This window comes from Cydia fagiglandana, chromosome 17 (assembly GCF_963556715.1).
Source record: "Cydia fagiglandana chromosome 17, ilCydFagi1.1, whole genome shotgun sequence".
Classification (NCBI taxonomy): domain Eukaryota; kingdom Metazoa; phylum Arthropoda; class Insecta; order Lepidoptera; family Tortricidae; genus Cydia; species Cydia fagiglandana.
Window position 1 is genome coordinate 15,995,014 of NC_085948.1, and position 23,736 is coordinate 16,018,749.

At 36.9% G+C, this 23,736-nt stretch overlaps 1 protein-coding gene across 1 annotated transcript in view; it reads right to left on the bottom strand.

The window, feature by feature from the left end:
- The window catches only part of LOC134672839 (insulin receptor substrate 1-B), a 51,762-nt gene that overhangs the window by 19,029 nt on the left and 8,997 nt on the right, over nt 1–23,736 (bottom strand). Inside the window, exons 2-3 of the mRNA XM_063530793.1 lie at nt 7,454–7,637; nt 6,519–6,644 (exon numbers count right to left, since the gene is read on the bottom strand). Of these exons, the coding sequence (XP_063386863.1) occupies nt 6,519–6,644; nt 7,454–7,637 (310 nt within the window). The remainder of the gene's footprint in view (nt 1–6,518; nt 6,645–7,453; nt 7,638–23,736) is intronic.

Here is a 23,736-nt window from a genome sequence, read left to right on the forward strand (position 1 = left end):
AAATAAAGATTTAAATGGGGCTCCCATACAACAAACGTGATTTTTGACCAAAGTTAAGCAACGTCGGGAGTGGTCAGTACTTGGATGGGTGACCGTTTTTTTTTTGCATTATGGTACGGAACCCTTCGTGCGCGAGTCCGACTCGCACTTGCCCGGTTTTTTTACTGACAAGATTTGCTTGACCAGGTATAAAATAAAAGTTTCCAAAATTTTATTGAAATGATATACCTACATGAAATAATCAAATACAACACATTTACTTAAAATAACTTTTAAAATAAGGCATATAAAATTACCAAAAAGATGAAACAAAATAAATAAATAAATACAAAAAGAAATGAGTCTTTGTTCGTGGTTTGAACCCTGTCAGTAGCTAAAAGCCACTAGACTATTTGAACATAGTAGACCCGGGCGAAAAATGCCTTCTTATTTAAGTAACCCATTACTGTCAAAAATATCAAGTTTGAATTGATTTGAAATATAATTTTTCATTGTCGACTTATTGAAATCCAAACGTTGCGAGCATGTTGTACTTTAAATCATTTGGCAACGTCGCACGGGGAATTCTTCTGAAAATGTATGTCCTTTTATATTTTGATATTTATGGATATATGAGGATTCTTCTACTTATGTTGCAAATTGATTAAATTATCGAGAGAAAAATGCTAATGCAAAGAAAACAAGAAATATCCGTTTCATTTCTCATGCCATTGATTCGGTTAAATTGTGTTCTAATGTATGGGGAAGACAAACTAATTATAGCCAGCCTTTTATGAATGTAGTATGATACCATAGGGTATGGTGCTTTACGCACACTAGCGTGCTACGGATGGGTGACCGTTTTTTTTTGCTTTTTTTTTGTTTTTTTTTTGCATTATGGTACGGAACCCTTCGTGCGCGAGTCCGACTCGCACTTGCCTGGTTTTTTTTCATAAATGCTGCCTTTCACCCGAGTTAAAACACTCTACTTTTCATTTCGCATACGAGGAAAGTAAAATGCATGTGTTTTTTTAAATACATTTTTATAGTAGGTATTTTCAATCAACAATTTGGCCAAAAGTAATTTATGGAATGGGGAGTCAAATATCAGAATGGAAATTGTATAACAAATCCATTTATACCCAAATTTAAATTGCTTATTGTAAAAAGAATAATAAAATCGTACTTGGAATTGGAACCTAAACTGCTCTAGTGCAGAAACGTATCATTTCCTGCACACCTTTTACAACAACAATGACCCTCTTTCATATATTCGGTCAAATTGTGCTTTTTGAAAAACTAATTATAGCCAGCCTTTTATGAATGTAGTATGATACCTTAGGGTATGGTGCTTTACGCACACTAGCGTTCCTTCCCCTCCCCCTGACGCAACCCCCCCTTTTTGCATGAAATATGTCCCGGTACACAGTTTTTTACATTTTTTGAGGAAAGAATATATTTTAGGAAAAAAGTGTCACTGAAAGAAATAATCCTTAATAAATTCTTAATAAAAAAGGTCATATTGTTTTTTTTTACATGATGCACATTCATGTATTAGCTTGTTAAAATTCGAAATAACATAGTTTTTACTTAGGATTCGAAACTCATTTATTATACACGGTGTAACACGAGGAAACCGAATAATTTTGACAGCGTATTCCTGATCATATTTAGAGACAAAAATGTCCTATAAACTTTTTTGAAATGCGGCTAGTTTCAGTGTTAATACCAATTTAAAAAAATAAAACCAGTTTTTATTGTTACATAGTTCAAAACGCCTTTTTGATGGCGATGTTGTTACTATGGGATTTAGTCTAAATATCCTTATTGATATGTCAAAAAGTGACAATTAAGTAACACGTTGCAAAAACTGTTTTACGAAAAAAAAGTAAAAATCCATGTTAACTGACAAGTTTACCAATAACATTTACTTTTTATGTACATACATATATATTCAAAAAATTAAAAAATGGCGGCCAAGTGCGAGTCGGACTCGCGTTCCAAGGATTCCGTATATTACACAATTTTTAACAATGTATTTTTTATTTTATTTATTTATTTATTTAGATATTTAATTCAGGGAACAAGGCCCATATTACAAATACCTTACAGACTAACATACATATATATTTTATAAACTTAAAACTAAACATTATTTATGCGAAACGTGAGTGAAATCTTTAAAAAATCCGTAGGAGTCGGATCAAAAACTGTAATTAAGTCCGACTCACGCTTGACTGTACATTTCTAATAGGTTTTCCTGTCATCTATAGGTATAGACCTATTTTATGCATTTTTTCAAAATTTTAAACCTAGTAGTTTCGGAGATAAAGGGGGAGGGGGGAATAGTAATTTTTTGCCTATTTTCTTGAATAACTTCTAAACTGTTTATTCGAAAATTATAAAAAATATATATTTGAGATCCTTACAATAAGCTCTTTCATTTGATATGTAACATGATATAGTTTGAAATTTTTTATTTTTTTATTTTTTCATTTACCCCCCAAAAGTGGCCTCCATGTTTAAAATTCATTTGTTTACAAACTTACATATGTGTACCAGATTTCAACTTGATTGGTCCAGTAGTTCCGGAGAAAATCGGCTGTGACAGACGTACAGACAGACAGACGCACGAGTGATCCTATAAGGGTTCCGTTTTTTCCTTTTGAGGTACGGAACCCTAAAAACAATAAAAAAAATTGTTTTCGGCGAAATTGACCTAAACTCATACAAACATTTTTTCCTTCTTTTAATTTGACCTCAGAAATAAAATCTTTCGCATTTCTTGAGGACACCTTGTATAATAAGTGTTATAAAATGAATATAACCTTTTTTACTAAGAATTTATAAGGAACTATTTCTTTCATTGACACTTTTATCCTAAAATGTATACATGAGGTCAAAAAAAAGGAAAAGATGTAATATGTGTTTAGGTCAATTTCGCCAAAAAAAAATTTTTTTTTTTTTTTTTTTAATTTTATGAATGAATTTGTATATAAAAATTAAATGCTATTGGTAAACTTGTCACTTAAAATGGTTTTTTTTTTCGTAAAACTTAGTTTTTGCAAAGTGTTACTTGTCACTTTTTGACATATCAATAAGGATATTTAGACTAAATCCCATAGTAGCAACATCGCCATCAAAAAAGCGTTTTGAACTATGTAACAATAGAAACTTGTTTTTTTTTTTATTGGTATTAACTCTGAAACTAGGCGAATGTCAAAAAAGTTAATAGGACATTTTTGTCTCTAAATGTGATCAGGAATACGCTGTTAAAATTATTCGGTTTCCTCATGTTACACCGTGTATAATAAATGAGTTTCGAACCCTAAGTAAAAACTATGTTATTTCGAATTTTGACAAGCTAATACATGAATTAGGTGCATCATATAAAAAAAATGAATATGACCTTTTTTATTAAGAATTTATTAAGGATTATTTCTTTCATTGACACTTTTTTCCTAAAATGTATACTTTCCTCAAAAAATGTAAAAAACTGTGAACCGGGACATATTTCATGCAAAAAGGGTGGGTTGCGTCAGGGGGAGGGGAAGGAACGCTAGTATGCGTAAAGCACCATACCCTAAGGTATCATACTACATTCATAAAAGGCTGGCTATAATTAGTTTTTCAAAAAGCACAATTTGACCGAATATATGAAAGAGGGTCATTGTTGTTGTAAAAGGTGTGCAGGAAATGATACGTTTCTGCACTAGAGCAGTTTAGGTTCCAATTCCAAGTACGATTTTATTATTCTTTTTACAATAAGCAATTGAAATTTGGGTATAAATGGATTTGTTATACAATTTCCATTCTGATATTTGACTCCCCATTCCATAAATTACTTTTGGCCAAATTGTTAATTGAAAATACCTACTATAAAAATGTATTTAAAAAAACACATGCATTTTACTTTCCTCGTATGCGAAATGAAAAGTAGAGTGTTTTAACTCGGGTGAAAGGCAGCATTTTTGAAAAAAAACCAGGCAAGTGCGAGTCGGACTCGCGCACGAAGGGTTCCGTACCATAATGCAAAAAAAAACAAAAAAAAAGCAAAAAAAAAACGGTCACCCATCCAAGTACTGACCACTCCCGACGTTGCTTAACTTTGGTCAAAAATCACGTTTGTTGTATGGGAGCCCCATTTAAATCTTTATTTTATTCTGTTTTTAGTATTTGTTGTTATAGCGGCAACAGAAATACATCATCTGTGAAAATTTCAACTGTCTAGCTATCACGGTTCGTGAGATACAGCCTGGTGACAGACAGACGGACAGACGGACGGACAGCGAAGTCTTAGTAATAGGGTCCCGTTTTACCCTTTGGGTACGGAACCCTAAAAATATCATCTACTAATGTTATTGTTATGCACAAGCAGAAGATATTATAGAATCTTGTTTATTTACAAGAAGATGACATTTTTCTCCATATACCTATATATTTTTGAGAAAAATATAGCTAGGTATTTTAGTTTAAAAATCATTGTTACAATAAATATAGGCTTTTCCAGAGAACATTTACCGAAACGAAAGCAGAATTCACAAGGGTTTTCGGTGGACGACCGTAACGCGAATGATTGTTTGGACTGACCTTTCTATAAATATATAAATGTATTTTATTGTGTAATAATCATAATAATTATTTATTATTATTATTATTTATTATTTATTTATTGGAAAACCAACAGCACATGAAACATATTAGCACTATGTATAATAATCGAAGGCCAATTATAGGTTTTCACAGATAGAAATTACATAGAAGATAACTTCGCTAGGTAAGTATATATAGTTTACAATTCTGCGTAGACTAAGCAAGTACATACATAAATTAAGAATAAAAACTATTGAGGACAAAAATCATTACAGACAAGATAGAAAGGTCAAGCTCACTCAAAGAATTTAAGCGTTAAAATACGTCGTATAGACTGCGTATTTATATTAAACACATCAATATCGTGCTCTCTTGACAGACTGTTAAGTGTTCTACCCGCACGAATAAGGAAACTGTTACGTCTGTAATTCGAGTCTATTATTAAGTTATATTAAATCTGGGAATGCAATTATATCAGAAAGGAGATTCTTAAATGAGTAGGTATACTCGTAACATGCTTTGTGCATTAAATATACCTCCCTCTATTGAGTGAAAATAAAACAAAATACACAGGTAATCTGTGTTGCGGTTTTAAAGTGCCATCTGTTACACCTTTGACAAATTAAAAATGATTACTTGTCAAATGAAGTCGCCATGTTAGAATTACACCGATACTATAAGCATCACTCACACAAACAAGCAATGAGGCAAAATTTTACCAATATTCAAAGGCTTTTTTCTTAATAATTTTAATCAAAATCTAGTATTTTTTACGTTAAGCGAAGACAGAAATATATATACTACCCAAACATTACATATACAAGTGAAGAAACCCTATATAATAGGAGCTAGGGTGCCAAGAAAGTTGTATGAAAATCGAGCAAGGAGAACCACCTTAAGGCCTAAATGCCAAAGGATCGTTATAGTTTGTAATTATACGTCATCTCATACAATCAAATGCTTTAGAAAAATCGCAGCCAACTCCTGTGGGATATTATTTTTGATGATTTTAGTATCTAATGTGCTAAATACTTAAGTATTAATTCGTTATTAATTTATTTAAACAGCTGCATAGTGCTTTAAACCCCGGCTCGTACCAATGAGTTTTTCGGAACTTATGTACGAAATATCATTGGATATTTGCCAGTCGCTTTTCGGTGAAGGAAAACATCGTGAGGAAACCAGACTAATCCCAATAAGGCCTAGTTTCCCCTCTGGGTTGGAAGGTCAGATGGCAGTCGCTTTCGTAAAAACTAGTGCCTACGTCAAATCTTGGGATTAGTTGTCAAGCGGACCCCAGGCTCCCATGAGCCGTGGCAAAAATGCCGGGATAACGCCAGGAAGAAGAAGAAGCTGCATAGTGCTTTAAATATGTTCAAATTGTAGGTTGTGATGTAGATCAATGACGCCTTGGTCAAACAATGATATTAACGAAAATATTTTGAATGGCGAACAAGCACCGGAAAACGCAACAGTCGCAAGTAAGTTTTCCTTAACAGTGAGAATTGGAGGCTCCCAATTGTCAATTTAAAATGCATATTGTTAGAACGCAGCACCGAGTATAGTTTGTAGGTTTCTAATAGAGCCCGGCGGCTAATCCTATTGTATATTGTTAAGTAAAACCGCACGTGCTACTTACCTGCAAAAAAGGGTCTTAATTATGTATTCTATTTGGCACCTGAGCGCGGGCTAGTCCAACGCTCAAAAAACCAGTGTAGGTACGCTCTCCGATAACGCGCCTTTGTTACGCATCTCGATGACACATTTTAGACTGGTTCTGTAGCATTCGACTCGCCGGCACTCAGTAACCGAAGTACATATTTTTTATGCAGATGGTTGTGGCACGTGGCACGTGCGGTTTTACTTAACAATAGACAATAGGATTAGCCGTCGGGCTCTATTAGAAACCTAAAACTATAACTTGGACGAAAATTGGCTACACTCACTGGTAGATGGTGGAGTGCATGCTCTGCGCAATGTTGGAGTCATCCGTGTGCATCCACAGCTCGCCGTCGCCCGTCGCCGTCTGCCGGCCCACCTCCATGTAGAAGAAACACTCTGAATCGCCGCATCTGAAATGGTAAGTTTGAGGATGGGCACAGCGCGCTACGTAAAGATAACTGAAGTGTGCAAAAGGGAAGTATTCACGTAAATGAGCAAGATACATATAACAAACGGGAAATAATCCTGGACACACCGAAACCGCCCGTCTTAAAGCATAGGATACAAGGATCCTGTGTAGCTGGAGATCTGGACGGAGCATTGTAAGTCTGCCTACTATTATTTATTCTGTGGCTAATACCAAAGAGAATTTGAAATAGAGGAATACTGTCAAAGTAAATTATTGTAGTCAGTACATTTACTGCCATCTTTCGACACAAATGATTAACACTTATTGTGAAAAAATATTATATGAGTTAAATTTTTTAAAAGTCAAAAAGTATCGCCATGTACTCGACGATAGGTCAAAGGTATGGCGCCATAGCTCGAAAAGACCTGACCAAACTGTAGGCCAAAGGTATGGTGCAATCGAACGATGACGCCACAAGCCACAACCTTCAGCCTACTCTCGAGTAGATGGCGTTAATATGAATATTTAACAAGTTAACACACATCAGTGAAAGAATGATGATCAAAGTCAAATTGCGTTCTAACAGTTTTAATCTTCTGTCGAAAGATGGCAATAAATGTACTGTAGCTACATAATTATTTTAATTTAATTTTTATAATTTTAATTTTAATATTGTGTATGGGTATATTTTTTGCCTGAAATAAATTTGATTGATTGATTAATTGATAATTTACCATGTCAGTAACTCTCTATTTCAAATTCACTTTGGTAGGAGTCAGCGCCGTATCTGTGAAGTCTGTATATACGTACCTTCTAATATTCTTCAAGGAGTACTCGATCTTCTCCGGTATGCCTAAATCACTGATAACATTGTTGTGGCTCTTGATCTTGACAAGTGTCAGCGTTTTGTCCGTCAAGCACAGGTTGTACAGCCCCTGGATGTTCTTCGACGCTCCCAGCCCTTTCTTCTGTACGTTCACTTGCCAAACGTGTTCTGGAAAAGAGAATGAGTCAAATTTAAATAGGGAGTATTACTGCAATCCATAGAGGTACAATAAAGGGGCCCACTGATTAACAGTCCGCCGGACGGTATCGGCCTGTCAGTTAGAACAAAATTTTGACAGTTCCGAACAACTGACAGGCCGATACCGTCCAGCGGACTGTTAATCAGTGGGCCCCTTAATATAGAGATGACACGGGGGAGGGGCCAAACGACCGAACGAGATGCAATTATGGAAATTTCAGTAGGTACTCTAGAGAAAGCGGTATTATTGCTTATCACAGTCTCACTTTTTGTTTGTTCCCCACCAAAAATTTAGTATGGTTTATGGTGGGCAACATATAACCCGACCGAATTACGTAGATTGTTTTTGGTATATTGTCAGGAATGTTAAAACGTGTTTTTAATATTGTCGCTTTGCGTATGTTTTGTCCCTCACGGAGGCACGCGTATGGCTCATCTATGTAATACTAGGTCTATGCTGCAACTGCAATCCCACCTCCCACCTTCGTCACCGGGCACGGCATTCTCCTGCCAGCTATGCGGTCGCGGCTGCCGCACTCGCATTGGACTTAATAGTCATTTGCGGAAGTGCCACACTCTTATTGACGCTATTTAAACCATCATCTTATTGATGTTACAGGTCAATGATGATTACTGCAATGTTCTGCTGCCAGAGTGCAGCACTATTGCACCCAGTAAACCATAGAGCAACTTATACATACTAGGCTTTAAACAGTTTTTTGACAAGTTTTCACTATGACCAATGTCTAACTTCTATGAAATGTAAAATTTGATTTTTCAATAAATGCCAAATATATCAAATATGACTTATAAATTACACTTGCACCGCGTCGGCTATCAAATCCGCTGCAGACTTTTTTTGGTCCGACTCTAGGCACATGTGATTGATACATCGAAATAAATTTATTCAACATATTAATCATTCAATTAATAGTTCCAATTTGTTCAATAAATTATTTGTGTTTATGTGTTTATATAGCCGGTATAAAACCGTTTGCCTTGATAATGCATTTCCACAACATGAATTGGGTGCTACACGCAAACAAAATGATGCGATGTTTACGATGCACTTGTTTTCTTCTAACGTTCGGTAAACAAGTCGTGTTTATTGTTTGTCAAGTTTATAAACTCATTAAAGTCATTAAGTAACATTAATAGGGTCATACAGACAGACAAAGATTGCGTTAGTCATAAACTAAAGCTAACCGAAAACCTTCAGCCGAAACATGATTTTTAGGGTTCCGTCCACAAAGGGTAAAAACGCTATTACTAAGACTCCGCTGTCCGTCTGACTGTCACCATGAGGCTGTATCTCATGAAAGGTGCTAGCTAGACAGTTGACATTTTCGCAGATAATGTATTTCTGTTGCCGCTATGACAACAAATACTAAAAAGTACGAAACCTGCCGAAACCGAAACTTCGGTCGAACATTAATGATGTTATTGTTTTTAAGTACAGATTTATTTTAATAGAATATTATGTTTAGGTCAATATCATTACAATTAATAATGAAAAGTTAAACACACAATTAATTGCAGTAATTGTGTATTCAATTAGGATTTTTTTAATATTACTGGATGATTTTCGCAATTGTACTCGTATCGTAACGCATTTAATGAATTACAAATGTAGATTCAATTCATTATATATTTGACGTCTACTGTACAAAGTCAAAAAGCGGCCAAGTGCGAGTCGGACTCGCCCATGAAGGGTTCCGTAGCAGCAAGTAACATAATTAATAAAATTGCGGTTTACGGTTTATGACGTATTAAAAAAAACTACTTACTCTCGTTCAAACCAATTTTCGGGGGAAGTTTGCATAGTAATGTACATCATATATTTTTTTAGTTTTATCATACTCTTATTTTCGAAGTTACAGGGGGGGGGACACATTTTACCACTTTCAAATCAAATCAAATCAAATCAACAAGCTCTTATGAATCGTAATTAATCTTAATCTAATTATCAGAGCAATTTATTGATGTTAATATTATTCCATAATAAAATTGGATTATTATACATATTAAGATCATAAGATCTATTGTAAGGCTTCTATTGCCATTTTCAATTATGCTTCTTTTTTTTCTCTCTCTTTTTGTACGCATGTGTGTGTGCGTAGGTGCTAGCATTAGTTTAACCTCGTAAGTCCCCGCGTACTTGTACAGTCAGCAGCAGAAGTCGCTATACTCTCCAGGTGCTCAAAGAGAGGTAAACGTTTAAACTTTCAAAAAGTTGTTGTCTGTCATGGTAGCATTTACTTGTGAGCGCTCAACATGTCACAAATATCTAAACAGTCGCTATTCATTAATTTCTACACTTACAACAAATCATTGATACCTTAGCTGTCAAAAAACCACTGGTATCTAAGCGGTCAACGTGTCAAATATATCTGAACAATATGGAAAAATAGACGTTTAAAGCATACATGTATGGTCGTATATTGAATGAATAATAGCTATGCTAATTTCAGGTAAAGCGTTTTGACAATCATCGAAAGCAGTACAGTCTTGTCATCACATACATCTATCTCACGTTTTGCCCTTCAACCATTGACAGGGGCCTGTCAGTCAACTTACTGCAAACTATTTCTTTTATTGAATAGAATCATCAAAACGAATGAGTGACACATAGCGAAAGCTAACTGAAGCCGAATTTAGAGCCAATTGTCAAGGCACGTTGTGGTCTTGTTACTAAGGCGTTTGCTTTTCAAAGCAGAGACCGCGGGTTCAAATCTCAGTCGGACGCACCTAGAGATTACAGCTTTTTGGGTTTCATTTCTATTATTACTTTGTAGTTTTATTTTATATTCATTTCGCATCATCTCAGCCATAAGACGTCCACTGCTGAACATAGGCCTCCCCCTTGGACCTCCATACGTGCCGGTTGGAAGCGACCCGCATCCAGCGTCTTCCGGCGACCTTAACAAGATCGTCTGTCCATCTTGTGGGTGGACGTCCTACGCTGCGCTTGCTAGTCCGTGGTCTCCACTCGAGCACTTTTCGACCCCATCGGCCATCTTCTCTGCGTGCAATTTGGCCTGCCCATTGCCACTTCAGCTTGCTAATCCGGTGGGCTATGTCGGTGACTTTAGTTCGTCTACGGATCTCCTCATTTCTGATTCGATCACGTAGAGAAACTCCGAGCATACATTTCATTCATTTCGCATACGTTTATATGTTTTTAGGGTTCCGTACCCAAAGGGTAAAACGGGACCCTATTACTAAGACTGCTATCCGTCCGTCCGTCCGTCCGTCTGTCACCAGGCTGTATCTCACGAACCATGATAGCTAGACAGTTGAAATTTTGACAGGTGATGTATTTCTGTTGCCGCTATAACAACAAATACTAAAAACAGAATAAAATAAAGATTTAAATGGGGCTCCCATACAACAAACGTAATTTTTGACCAAAGTTAAGCAACGTCGGGCGTGGTCAGTACTTGGATGGGTGACCGTTTTTTTTGCATTTTTTTCCGTTTTTTTTGCATTACGGTACGGAACCCTTCGTGCGCGAGTCCGACTCGCACTTGCCCGGTTTTTTGAAGATATGTCACATGTAGCGTATGTACGGCTTTCTAACAGGAGGTTTGAAACCGCAGTGGGCGTTCCTTAGATTACTCCTGTGCGGAATGCCATTTGATGTTTACTGCTAGGTTATACTAACAATAAGTTCAAAGATATACAGTATATATCAGAACGAAAGGCCAAGAAAGAGACCCATTAATGTTTAGGTCATAACTGAACACTGAACCACTTTTACTACGGGACCAACCCCGCGAAAACGCGGAAAAATAATTGGAAGTTTCATACCTTTTGCTGGTCTAATATTGAAATTTTCTATGGGAGAGTAAATTGTTTTCCGGGGTTTCGGGGTTGGTCCCATAGTAAAAGTTGCTCAGTATGACCTAAACATTAATGGGTCTCTTTATTGACCTTTCGTTCTGATTCTGATACATACTGTATACATATACATATACCTCCGTATACTCTATCCTCTCTGCTAAGTTGTAAAAACAAAATTCGTCATTCCTATGGTCAACAGTTAGCATATTACGTAGGTATATGCATGGCAGTGATGGTTTTATCGCATAGGTACATCTATAGAAGAGGAGGCACCCTTCTTCCGGATCATGAGTCCAACCAACAAAATAAAGAGAGGAGTCATAGTTGGATATGCTTAACACCTTTACTGCCCGTGCTCCTCACGTGGGGCCACGGCTAGCCTCTATTACAAAGCCATAAGGTTTACATGTCAGATTGGGACAGTGAACGTGTTAAGTTTCAATTCTATTATTTTCTCCTTCATTCTTTGATCGATTCGGAGCATCGTATTTTAGTACTATATAGTATATTTTAGTACAATAAGCGGGCTAAATAAATATATTAACATATAATATGCTCTACGGTTTGAAAGAACGGCCGCCTATGATAGTTAAAATAAAAAACCGATCATTCTCGTAGAATCTAAGTACTTACTACTTATTTATTGTCTAAGTTTGACACTTGACGATAAAATACTTCTTTAAGAAAGGAGGTGTCAATTCGTAGTTGCTACAGTATTTTTTTAAAAGTTAAACAGATAAAATGTTGATGCTTAGTTACCATTGAAATAACAACTGCTTAGCAACTGGTGGCACCCTGGCTGCTGACGTACGTGCGTGTAGGTATTAATGACAGCAGCTTGAATTTGATTGCTTAGTTACCACTGGCTTTCTAACCGTTACTGTCATTGTGATTAAATAAGGGTGTATGTGTTAAAGAAAAACTCAGAAGTTAAGATATATGTGACGAACTGAAAGTCTACGCTAAAATGACAACTTAGATGTCCTTATTTTTGTGACGATTGAAGTGTATATGTTTTCTTGGACACCTTGCCCGCTCAGGTATATCTGCTGCTGACTGTACAAGTACAAATTAAGGATAGCACTTCAGACCTGACATTTTAACCACGTAGATGGCGTAACTGCCTAATGTACTTACTCAAGTACAAATTTTTCATTTCCCATTTACCGGGTAGTTTTTTTACAACGGCAACACTGACACGGTCATTCTCATTCCATATTCTATGGTCAATTTCGACATGTTAGACAGGTAAAGTCAACTGTCAGTGTCAGTGTCATTTTTTCGCAAGATGGCCACATAGTCAGGTCGCTGGCCAGCGCGAGGTAAAATAATCGGTTTATATTCAAGTAATCACTTGTTTTTTCTGTTGTCATACGAATGTATTAGTATATTTAAATAATAAATATTGTAAAATAAACAATATTTCAAAGAAACCTGTATATTTAAGGGGGTTCGTGATTGGTCAAAATAATTTGTACTTACGGTAGTACATTCGGTCTAACTTACAAGTTTTTTTTTCTTATTCTAGCGTTTGATGAAAAGCAAATATTTCAATTTCTCAATGACTATGACTTCAAGGACTCTGATAATGAAGATATGTTTATATCTGAACCCGACCAAGCATCAAATACGGACTTTTCTTCGTTTTCGGAATATGAAGATGGAGAAATACCGGGTGTGGCCTGTAACACGAGCAAATAACTAAAACATAGATTGTACTCCTCAAACGGTGACACTTTAGTTCAACAACTTTTAAAAATGATGAAGTATTTAGACTCCCTATTTTTCATACAAAATAAATATTATCTTCATTGGACGCCATTGCCGCGCCATATCATTGTGATTGACGTTGCTTGTCACGCCTTAAACGTAACAAAATTCGCAATACATTGCGTCTTAGAATAAACTTTAAAGTGTATTAAAAATGAAACCACAAGTTATTTTTAAAAGTCGCTGAACAAATGTTGGTCAGTATGAGGAGTACAGCCTGCAGTTAAATTTTTTGCTCATATTACAGGCCACACCCGGTAGAAGTTGCAGTACGCGGACGTGTATCTAGTCATCGATTTCAAAGTGCTCGTGGTCAATGAGGTGGGCGTAGCCGTGGTAGAAGCACAAGTGCACAAGGGCGAGACGTGGGAAAAGTGCAAGGGATAGGCCTGGAGATCTAGTCTAGGCTTTGAACACCCAAATCCAATCTCCTTGGATGTAGTAAAGTATTAAAATAATGAAAAGAGATTTTTTAATTCACCTTTTTATAAGAAGAAGATTAGTTATGTTGTAATAAAGTATTTTGTTTTACTTTACTGATGTTTAGAGAAAATATATGATTTAATTTTAATATTAAATAAATCCTTTAATTTTTTTATTATACTGTGTAAAAACCTAATGTACTCACACAAGTACAAAATATTTTCAAAAATTTCCTTCATAAAAAGGTGCTATACATAATAAACATACCATAAAAATACTGAAAATAAAACCTCACTTCAAAAAATCTCTAAAATCGACATCTTTTTGTCTCGGTCTGAAGCACTATTCTTGGTTTGTACTTGGTATAGTACAGCCGGCAGATATGACTACTGCCCTCGAAAAAACACAGGACTTACGAGGTTAAAATTTAATACTTTGTAACTACCTGTGAGTTCCTGTAATTGGCTTCCTGTTTTAATCTTGTTGTCTATTGCACATTTTAAAGCTGTTGGTTCTCCTAACATAAATAAATAAATAAATATCAAATTTAACACTAAGAATTTCACAAAAGGATCGTCAAACATTAAAAAAATTGTATAAAAAAATACTAGTCTAGAATTTCTAGAATAAAATCTAAATGTTAAAAAAAAAAGCATAAGTAACAAAAGAAGTAGATAGTATTACATCGGAATATCCATTTCCTCATCAATAATCAAATATACCTAATAAATAAATAATCATCATATTAATCTTTGGAAGTGTCTCTCGCGGTCTCGCGCAAACTATTCAGTTTAGAAGAAAATGATATTAGAAACCTCAATATCATTTTTGAAGACCTATCCATAGATACCCCACAAGTAAGGGCTCGGAGAAAAACAAAATAGTACATTTCGATGCTAGTGCGGAAGGTATGTCATTACTTCACGAGTATCGAGATATCTTGCCACGAGCCGCAGGCGAGTGGCAAGACTCGGGACGAGTGAAGAATGACATTTCCGCACGTGTATCGAACAACGTTTTTTAATACAGTTGCGAAAAAATAAGAAAAACATTGTTAATCGTACACTAAACAAAAGTGGTAACAGTGACAGCTCGGTTAAACGTCGTCTTTAAGTATATTATATCTATGGGCGTTTGGCAGCTATTCCGTTCCATTCAGTCAACTTATTAAGAACGGAATTTTCAATATTGAATATTAAAAAATAAAAGTGTTATAATGATGAAGAGGTAAGTAATTAAATATGAAATATGTAATATTTTTCGTATTCTTACATTAACGGTAGGTTTTTATGCTGATTACGACGTTTAAAGGAAACTAATATTAACACTCATCAATAAGTAGTCGTGAATTGGAACAAGTATAAATTTAAAAAAATTGGAAAAGTAAAAAGCACTAGTTCGAGATAACCAACTTTCCGCACGCTAAACAGCTACGTAAAGTAGCACTTTTTGAGCAACTGTATTAAAAATTGAGTTTCAGTTCTAAGTAAGGGGAACCCTAAAAATTTATTGTTTTTTTTTCTATTTTTGTGTGAAAATCTTAATGCGGTTCACAAAATACATCTACAGTTGCCTCCAGAAACTCGCGAACTAAATTGACAGGTCAATGTGCACAAATGATACCACAGTTTGGCCAGTGTTGTTCATATCGATATTTTCAAAAAAGTTTGAATTAGAGAATGTCGGTATTTCCAAAATTGTGCAATTTTATAGTACCTAATAGATACAAGGATATTGAATAAACATATTGTAATTAAATAAATATTTTATTATATTTATTTTGTTTTATTTGTTAGGAAAACTTACAGCTAGAGTAACAATTAAGTTGTAGGTGATAACATAGAAAAGGCCGGCCCAGACGGGGAAATATTTCGTATAATGTGATTAATTTCTCATTTAATTCGAGTGGTGTGGACGCAAAAATTAAATCGCCTCGGTATCCCTATGGCTTCGATTGTGAAGACCAGTTCCTAAACTGGACGTTTAAGTTGACAATTAGGTCAAGATTTATAGATGGTCAAGCAAATCTTGTCAGTAGACAAAGGCGCGAAATTCAAATTTACTTTGAGACGATATCCCTTCGCGCCTTCATTTTTCAAATTTGCCGCCTTTTTCTACTGACAAGATCTGCTTGACCAAGTATAAATAATTATAGATCAATCTCATCTACCGGCCACATGTATAAAATTAAATCACCAATTTTAGATTTATGGCGACAACCGAGCTCTTGAAATAAATAACGGCAAGTTGTTGCACACTAACATGACACTGAAATTTGTCAGTTTCTCATCCGCACCTCCTGATTTGATTGGTAACGACACAATCTTACAATCGAATTAACCACTTTTCTCGTCACATTCATATTAATCGAAATCGTTTGTGACCCCTTTATAATTATGACATGGGTAGGTAGTAAGTGCAATATTTTACTTATCGATATCATTTTATCGACATATACCCGTGACTATTTTTTCTTTGCTATTCCTGGTATCATTTTATTTGTCAAACTCATGTCAATTTAGTTCGCGAGTTTATGGAGGCGACCTTACTTACCAAGTTTCAACAGTATAATGCTTATAGTTTCGGAAAAAAGTGGCTGTGACATACGGACGGACAGACAGACAGACAGACAGACATGACGAATTCATAGGAGTTCCGTTTTTTGCCATTTGGCTACGGAACCCTAAAAACCGCAGCACCGGACGTCGCTCCGAAGTGCGGAGCAGTGTGATAATGATAACCGCCTAAAGACGGGATTCCACCAGAGTGCGGCACAAGCATTTTTGTACAGAATATGCTTGTGCCGCACAGTGCCGCACACTGGTGGAATCTCGCCTTTACATGTTCAATCACAAACAGTACCGGTACCGTTCCGTGGGCTGTCAATAAGGACGGATTTCTAATTGCTTTTCTATAGCCTTACGACTTTAATGACGACCGTCAAAACGCCTTTTTTTTTTATTATGAATGGGCTTACTCATGGCCACAGACTAGCCGAGGCGTAGACGTGGCCTACGATGGAGCGAGCTCGCCCAGAAGGTGCCTGTTCACTCTTGATTTGAAGGTTGCCGGGTTATAAGAACACGGAAATATAGACGCCGGCAAGGAATTCCATTCCTTGGCAGTGCGCATAAGGAAAGTAGAAGCAAAGCGCTTCGTGCGAATTGGTGGAATATCTACCAAGTAAGGATGGAAACCGGCCGTGCGTCTAAAAGTCCGATGGTAGAATGGGGACGGTGGAATAAGCTCGTGTAGCTCTTGGGCACACTCCCCGAAGTGCAACCTGTAGAATACCGACAGGCTGGCGACTTTCCGCCGATGGGCCAAAGACTGAAGCTTAGCCGTTAGCTTCTTGTCGCCAATCATCCTCCTGGCTCTGCGCTCCACTGAGTCCAAAGCGGCGAGTTGGTATTTAGCTGAGCCATCCCACAGGTGGCTGCAATACTCCATACACGACCGGACTTGAGCTTTGTAAAGTGTTAGAAGCTGTCCAGGTGTGAAGTATCGCTTCACCTTATTTAAGACGCCCAGCTTTCTGGCCGCAGTTTGTGCTTTAGACTCAATGAAGCTGCCGAAGCTGAGGACTGAACTCAGCTCCATGCCGAGGAGTTCCAGGCTGTCGGCAATAGGTACAGATGCACCCCGGAAAGAAGGAGTCAGGTCGAATGGACTCCGTTTTGCGGAAAATAGACACGTCTGCGTTTTGGAGGCATTGACCTAGGCCTAAGGACAATTTCCTAGTATACATATTTATGCACAAACACGGATGCGGTTACTCATGGGAATTCTGCGTCGATAACGTCCTACAATAATAGTAAACAACTCACTGTACGTAACAGAAGAGCTTACATACATAACTTGCCGTTGTAATATGAACCTTATTGACTTGCATTTAAAAGTTAATTTTGTAACTGCAGTTGTAAACATATTTTATTTGTAAACATTAATCAGTACTTAGTCATCAGTAGAGCTTAAATACTGTACGCGCTATTTAAATATGACCCTTACACGCTTGCGTTACAACTCATTTTTCATAAGCAATAAATATAGTAAATTTTAAAACAGTGCGTCAGTGATGTTTTATATTAATTTGTAGGCTGTAACGGTAAAGGAAAATGTTGTTTTGAACACTATTTTTTGGGTAATTCCTGATTGGCCTGAAACTTTCGCTGTTTAATCTAATTAACTAAACAAGGAATTCCCTTGCGGTAAAATATTATTGTTCCTGAAATTACTAGGAAAACTAACTTAATTACTTATTACATTGAATTTCCTTTTAATTAATTTATCTTTTGTGTCTGTTTTTTTATGTTTTACTTTCCCCGCCCAATCATAAAACCATGAAAACTAAGGACCAAATAGTAATTTATGCTCAGAACCAGTTTTTGGTCTAAGCCTTTTAAGGTTCGGTTACAGGCTCTATGTATGTACTTTCTATGAATCCTATTGTGCTACTGACTGTACTACTTATTTTAATTTTAATCAACTGTTTTTTTTTGCAAGCCAGAGATATAAGGCCCACCAACCCTAGGAGGGTCAGAAGTCAGAAGTCCCCAGAAGCACTCCGGTACGTGGGGTCTCTACTCCCCAACAGCTCACCACAAGCTGTCCTGCGTTGACTGCAAGCCTCGAAACCGGTTTTTTCTTCATACAAAAATACCGGTATTATTATCATTGCGTTATTTTTCGTTCTTTGGTTTATGATTTTATTTTTAATGGAAAATCTAATAATACGAAGTTGTTACCACATGATTCAGTCCCACGTAAAGAGCATAAATTAATTAATAATATTGGGCTATTTTGGAATTTAAAAAAAACGGTTCCGAGCCCTGGTTGACTGATTGCACTGGAAAAACCAGCGAGCGGTGGGGTCGTAGGGTACCTACGTCATTACATACAAAAATACAAAACAGAATAAAATAATTGAAATTGTATACAGGCTGATGACGTACTTCAACATACGGGGTGACGTAAAAACTTTATCAGAATGATTAACGACTAGGAAAACTGGTAGCGTGTTTGTTCAAAACTAGAAAATGTTAGATGTCAATCAACGGAATACGGCGCCATGCCGCTGGTTTGATAAGATAACTTACAGTCACATAGATAAACGGGCAAATAAACATTTCACACTTCCTAGTATTTTTAAGTTTTGAAATATTGAGGTGATATCATAACTATCATAAGCCGCCCGGCGCCCCCTCATGATGGTGATATTGATATCTAAAGCCAGGAAATAGAAAGGAACAAAAGATATGGCAAATTATAATTTAGATAATCCGAGCCAACGGCATGTGTGTCCGCGGCACAAATTCAAACCCTTCCAACATTTCTTCGGTCTCAATGACGGTGCAGCCCTACCTAATAACTAGTGATCCAAAAGACTCGAGCCCTGTGAGCCTTTTTTAGGGCTCGCCTCATCTCTTGACGCCTAAAAGGCTAAAAGCCTTTTTTATTTCATTTGTAAAATAGGCTTTTAGCCTTTTAGGCGTCAAGAGATGAGGCGAGCCCTAAAAAAAGAGCTAACAGGGCTCGAGGCTTTTGGATCACTATACCTAACCCGTCTACCTCCACTCTGCACTAGTACAGTCATCAGCAATAGTATCTTACACAACTAGGGCCGCAAAAATATATGACGCGCTCTTATTGCGCTCCAAATAAGAACGTGTCACATATTTTTGCGGCCCTAGTTGTGTAAGATACTATTGCTGATGACTGTACCATCTTTTTGTTGTTGCTCATTCTGTTTATTTATAATTTTACATTTTTGATTAATAATTTCTTGATCGAAAAAAAAAGATATAGCACGCGGCGCGGAGTTGTGTAAAAATTCAATAAAAGTGTGTTAAAACAAAGAAAGTTTCTCTAAACTTTTGAGACCAAATATCCATCAAGAGACAAATCACATGAATCATCTTTGAGATAATCCACCCATATCATTAATTAATGACATTGTAATAATCATTTCGTGCCTGCAATACGGCCACTTGGCAGTCTTGGCACATTTTTAAAAGAAATTTAACTTTATTAATTTTAATTAAGATTGAATGTCCAATAATCATAAATTTTGAGACGTGGCCGACAAGCGGCGGTATTAAGGTTGCCAGATGGTCGGGGTTTGGCGGGATTCTCCCGATTTTTAGCATGTGTTCCCGATTCCCGACAAAGTGAAAATTGTCCCGAAAACCAGCTTCACGTTATAAAACAATAATTTCAAGTTCCGAACTGTCGTCGAGCGAGCGGGTATCGTTGTTTTTAATACAATTACTTTAATTTGAATGTATGTTTTTCCCGACTGAAGTCCAAAAATCCCGAAAAATTTATATTGTTTCCCGATAATAGCGCCTTTCGATCTGGCAACGTTAGGCGGTATGGTCTTTAGTCTTTACAGTCGTATAATCTGTAAGCACTTAGCCTTATCTAAGTCTAAGATGACTAACAGATCTGGCCTATTGACCTACAACTGGCGGCTAAATTAATTATTATGTTGTTTGTTTTCATGCTACTATGTTGCGTTTCGAAATAGCACATACGACTATGTAGTAACAGTGATTTAGGTAATTGACTGTCAGAGAACTTTATGTCTTTGAAATATCGTTTACAAATCTTTAAGCAGGACGCTGACGAGCCTTCCAAATGGATGCCGTTACAATGGATTCATCCAAATGGACGGCATCCTAATATTAAACATTGTACGTTTTTGACATTTACGGACCGATTTTGGATTGCATCACCCACGCTATTTGGACTGTTGGAAGGCTCGTCAGTGGCCTGCTTAACGATATTTCGAAGACATAAAGTTCTCTGACAGTCAATTACCTAAAGCACTGTTACTACATAGTCGCAGGTGCTATTTAGTTGGCAGTGTGAACGATGTGATGGTATAAACAGCCTAAAGCAGGGTGCCTAGCCAAGATGCCGATCGTTTACTCCTTAGCCAAAGACATATGTAACTTCGTCACAGGGCGGACACGCCATACATCAAAACTCGTTTGCGTGTATATGTGTGAACGGCACGTCTGTACACGCGTCATTGTGTGAGTAAGTCGCTTAGGGCTACTATTTACATGTTTTTGAGTTCACGGAGCGTTATCGTTGTACTCGGAACGTAAATATCAAACATTTTTATTCCTAAAATTAAAGAAACAAACATAATTTACAAGATGGTATTTTCTCCTAGATCCTTGCTATAATAAACTGTTCTATTCACAGGTCACAGCTAATATTATTTGAACGTATATGCGAACTCACCCGTAACCCGTAAAGGCCGTAAAATATTACGTAAAGTATGGTGCGGCAATAAATTACCAAAAATGTCATGTCGAATTGTCGATACACAATTAGCGTGGACTAAATATAAAAAATTACAAAACGCTACTTTTTAATATATGTGTAATAAAAATAAATGTTCTTTATTTCATGAATTTGAAAAACAACCATAATCGCAAAATACATCGGCATTTTGAACGTTGCGTCATCGCGCCGCGGCGTTGCTAGCCGAACTGAGAGTATGTCAGGAGTCCGTCAGAACTCAGTCGCGGGGCGAGGTAATCCGAGTCGGGGCGGGGCGGTGCGTGTCCGTTCTGTATGATAATACTATTACTTATTCTGTGACTTCGTATAAGATGAATAAAATCTAAAGGGGCCCACTGATTAACAGTCCGCCGGACGGTATCGGCCAGTCAGTTGTTCGACACTGTCAAAATAATGTTCTAACTGACAGGCCGATACCGTCCGGCGGACTGTTAATCAGTGGGCCCCTTAAGGGAAAAACGTGCCTCAGAAATCAAGAAAAAGTCATTCTCGGATAGATGCCGCTCACACCTTTAGCCTATGCTCGGCTAGATGGCGTGACGACCCCGTTTCATATTTAACGATTTTAACACATATATCTGTGAATGAACATGGATCAAAATGACATAAATATAATAAAATCATTTATCCATTATACATTTTTTTTGATAATTTTATACGTTTTCATTTTGAGTTTTAGTCGTGTGTCGATAGATGGCAGTAAATTTACTGTGACTACAAAAATTAAATTTACTATGTCAGGACCCCTCTATACTATCTATTCTTTTTGCCTTAGCGAACGGTACGCTAATGTCTCTCTGTGGCACTATACTTCGTTTTTTTTAGCATTAGAAATTAGGTAAACAATTTTGATGTGTCTTTTAATTAAAAACACATTTTAAAAATAAGTTACGGCAAATATGTAACAATTATGAATCTAATACGATCATTTATATTCTTCTGCTTTCATAAATGATAGTTCCTGATTTTTAGTAAGCGTTTTTCAATTAAAAGACATGCCAAAATCGCTTACCTTCTTCCAAGTTCTTTCTAATGCTAAAAAAAAACGAACTATAAAATGGAAGAGTAATAGAGAAAGATTACCGTTTCGCTACGGCACAAAAGATTGGCATCTTGGCTAACTAAGTCGCCGCAGACATATCATAGTCTAACTCTACCAGTAAATATCACTGATATCAGGTAAATATCAAATATTTCGCACATCACTTCTGAGAACTCACTAGTAATCTGGGCTCGTACCAGTGAATTCTCAGAACTTAAGCGCGATATATTTGATATTTACCAATTGCTTTGGGCTCGTTCACAAAACATGTGATCATATTTGACCTACTCTTAACCCCGAAGGGTAATATACATATAGTGATTGCAACGCTGCCATATGCACCATCCCACTAACCCGGGGTTATCCGGTTAAACCTGGAGTTATCATGGTAACCAGTACCATTTGACACTGGGTTAACGGTATAACGGTTAACCCCGGGTTAATGGGATGGTGCAAGTGGCGCTAAGAAGAATATCATTAGGAATATAAGGATTGCGAAATTTGCGAAGCAATCAAAGGTGTGTGTAGTTCCCAATCTGCATTGGGCTAGCGTTGAACCTATAGCCCAGATATGGGGCCAAATTCGACATGTACAACTGTCAGATTTCGCATCCACGTCAAATCAACAGTTGATTTTATTGCATACTGAGTATTGAAAGGTGTATGTGAAGTCCCCAATCCGCATTGGGCTAGCGTGGGGACTATAGCCCAAGCCCTCTCGCGCTCGAGAGGAGGCCTGTGCCCAGCAGTGGGACGTATATAGGCTGAGATGATGATGATGATGATGATGAGTGTTGATTCCATCAACGGTGGATAATATCATTTGGTACAACCAAAACTCAACTCTAAACTAAGGGTGGTTCGGTTTGGTTTGCTTGTCACCCTAACTGTGGATTGTTAATGTCAAATTTTGACATTGTACGTATTCGAGAACTTATGATTTTTCCCACATCAACGGGAGATCAACACGATACGTCAAACGTCGCTTGTCGAATAGGGGTCATGATTAGCAGTAGGACATACCAACCAAAGTATAGACTATAGTTTTGGTGACTTTTAATTACAAAATTTATTATTTGTAGCGAAAAAAACTAATAAAATTAGTTTTTTTTTTAATTAAAAGGCAACATTTTAAGGGTTCGACGCAAAAAAAAGTAGGGGTAACCTGTTTCAAATAACAAAATAGTGATGAGATAGTTTTGGAAAATTCGCTCGCTTATCTTCTACTGACGACTGTACTTCAGTTTGTTTTCATAGCACTATGTTGCGGCTCAAAATAGCGCATGTTTACTATGACATACATAATTGGCGCTATATTTAGTAACTAGGTAATGAGTGTAACAACAGATTTACAGTCACGGTCATAAACATGTATACATATTTGCACCTTATTCCATGAGTAGTAGGATAAAAAGTTGTATACATATTTATGGTTGACTGTACTAATAGTAACTCTGACTGAAGGATCTTATGTCTTTGGTATAAGATATACGATAGAGTCCAACGGACACCGGCGGATTTTTCGCCGAAACGGAAATCGGAAGGTTCGGTTTTGCTCTAGTTTCGGCCGAAATTGATCCTACGGACGAAACATGATTTTTACCCACTGATTACCAGTTCGCCGGACGATATCAGCGGACGCCGGACGATATATACTCCTATCAGCCTGTCAGTTAA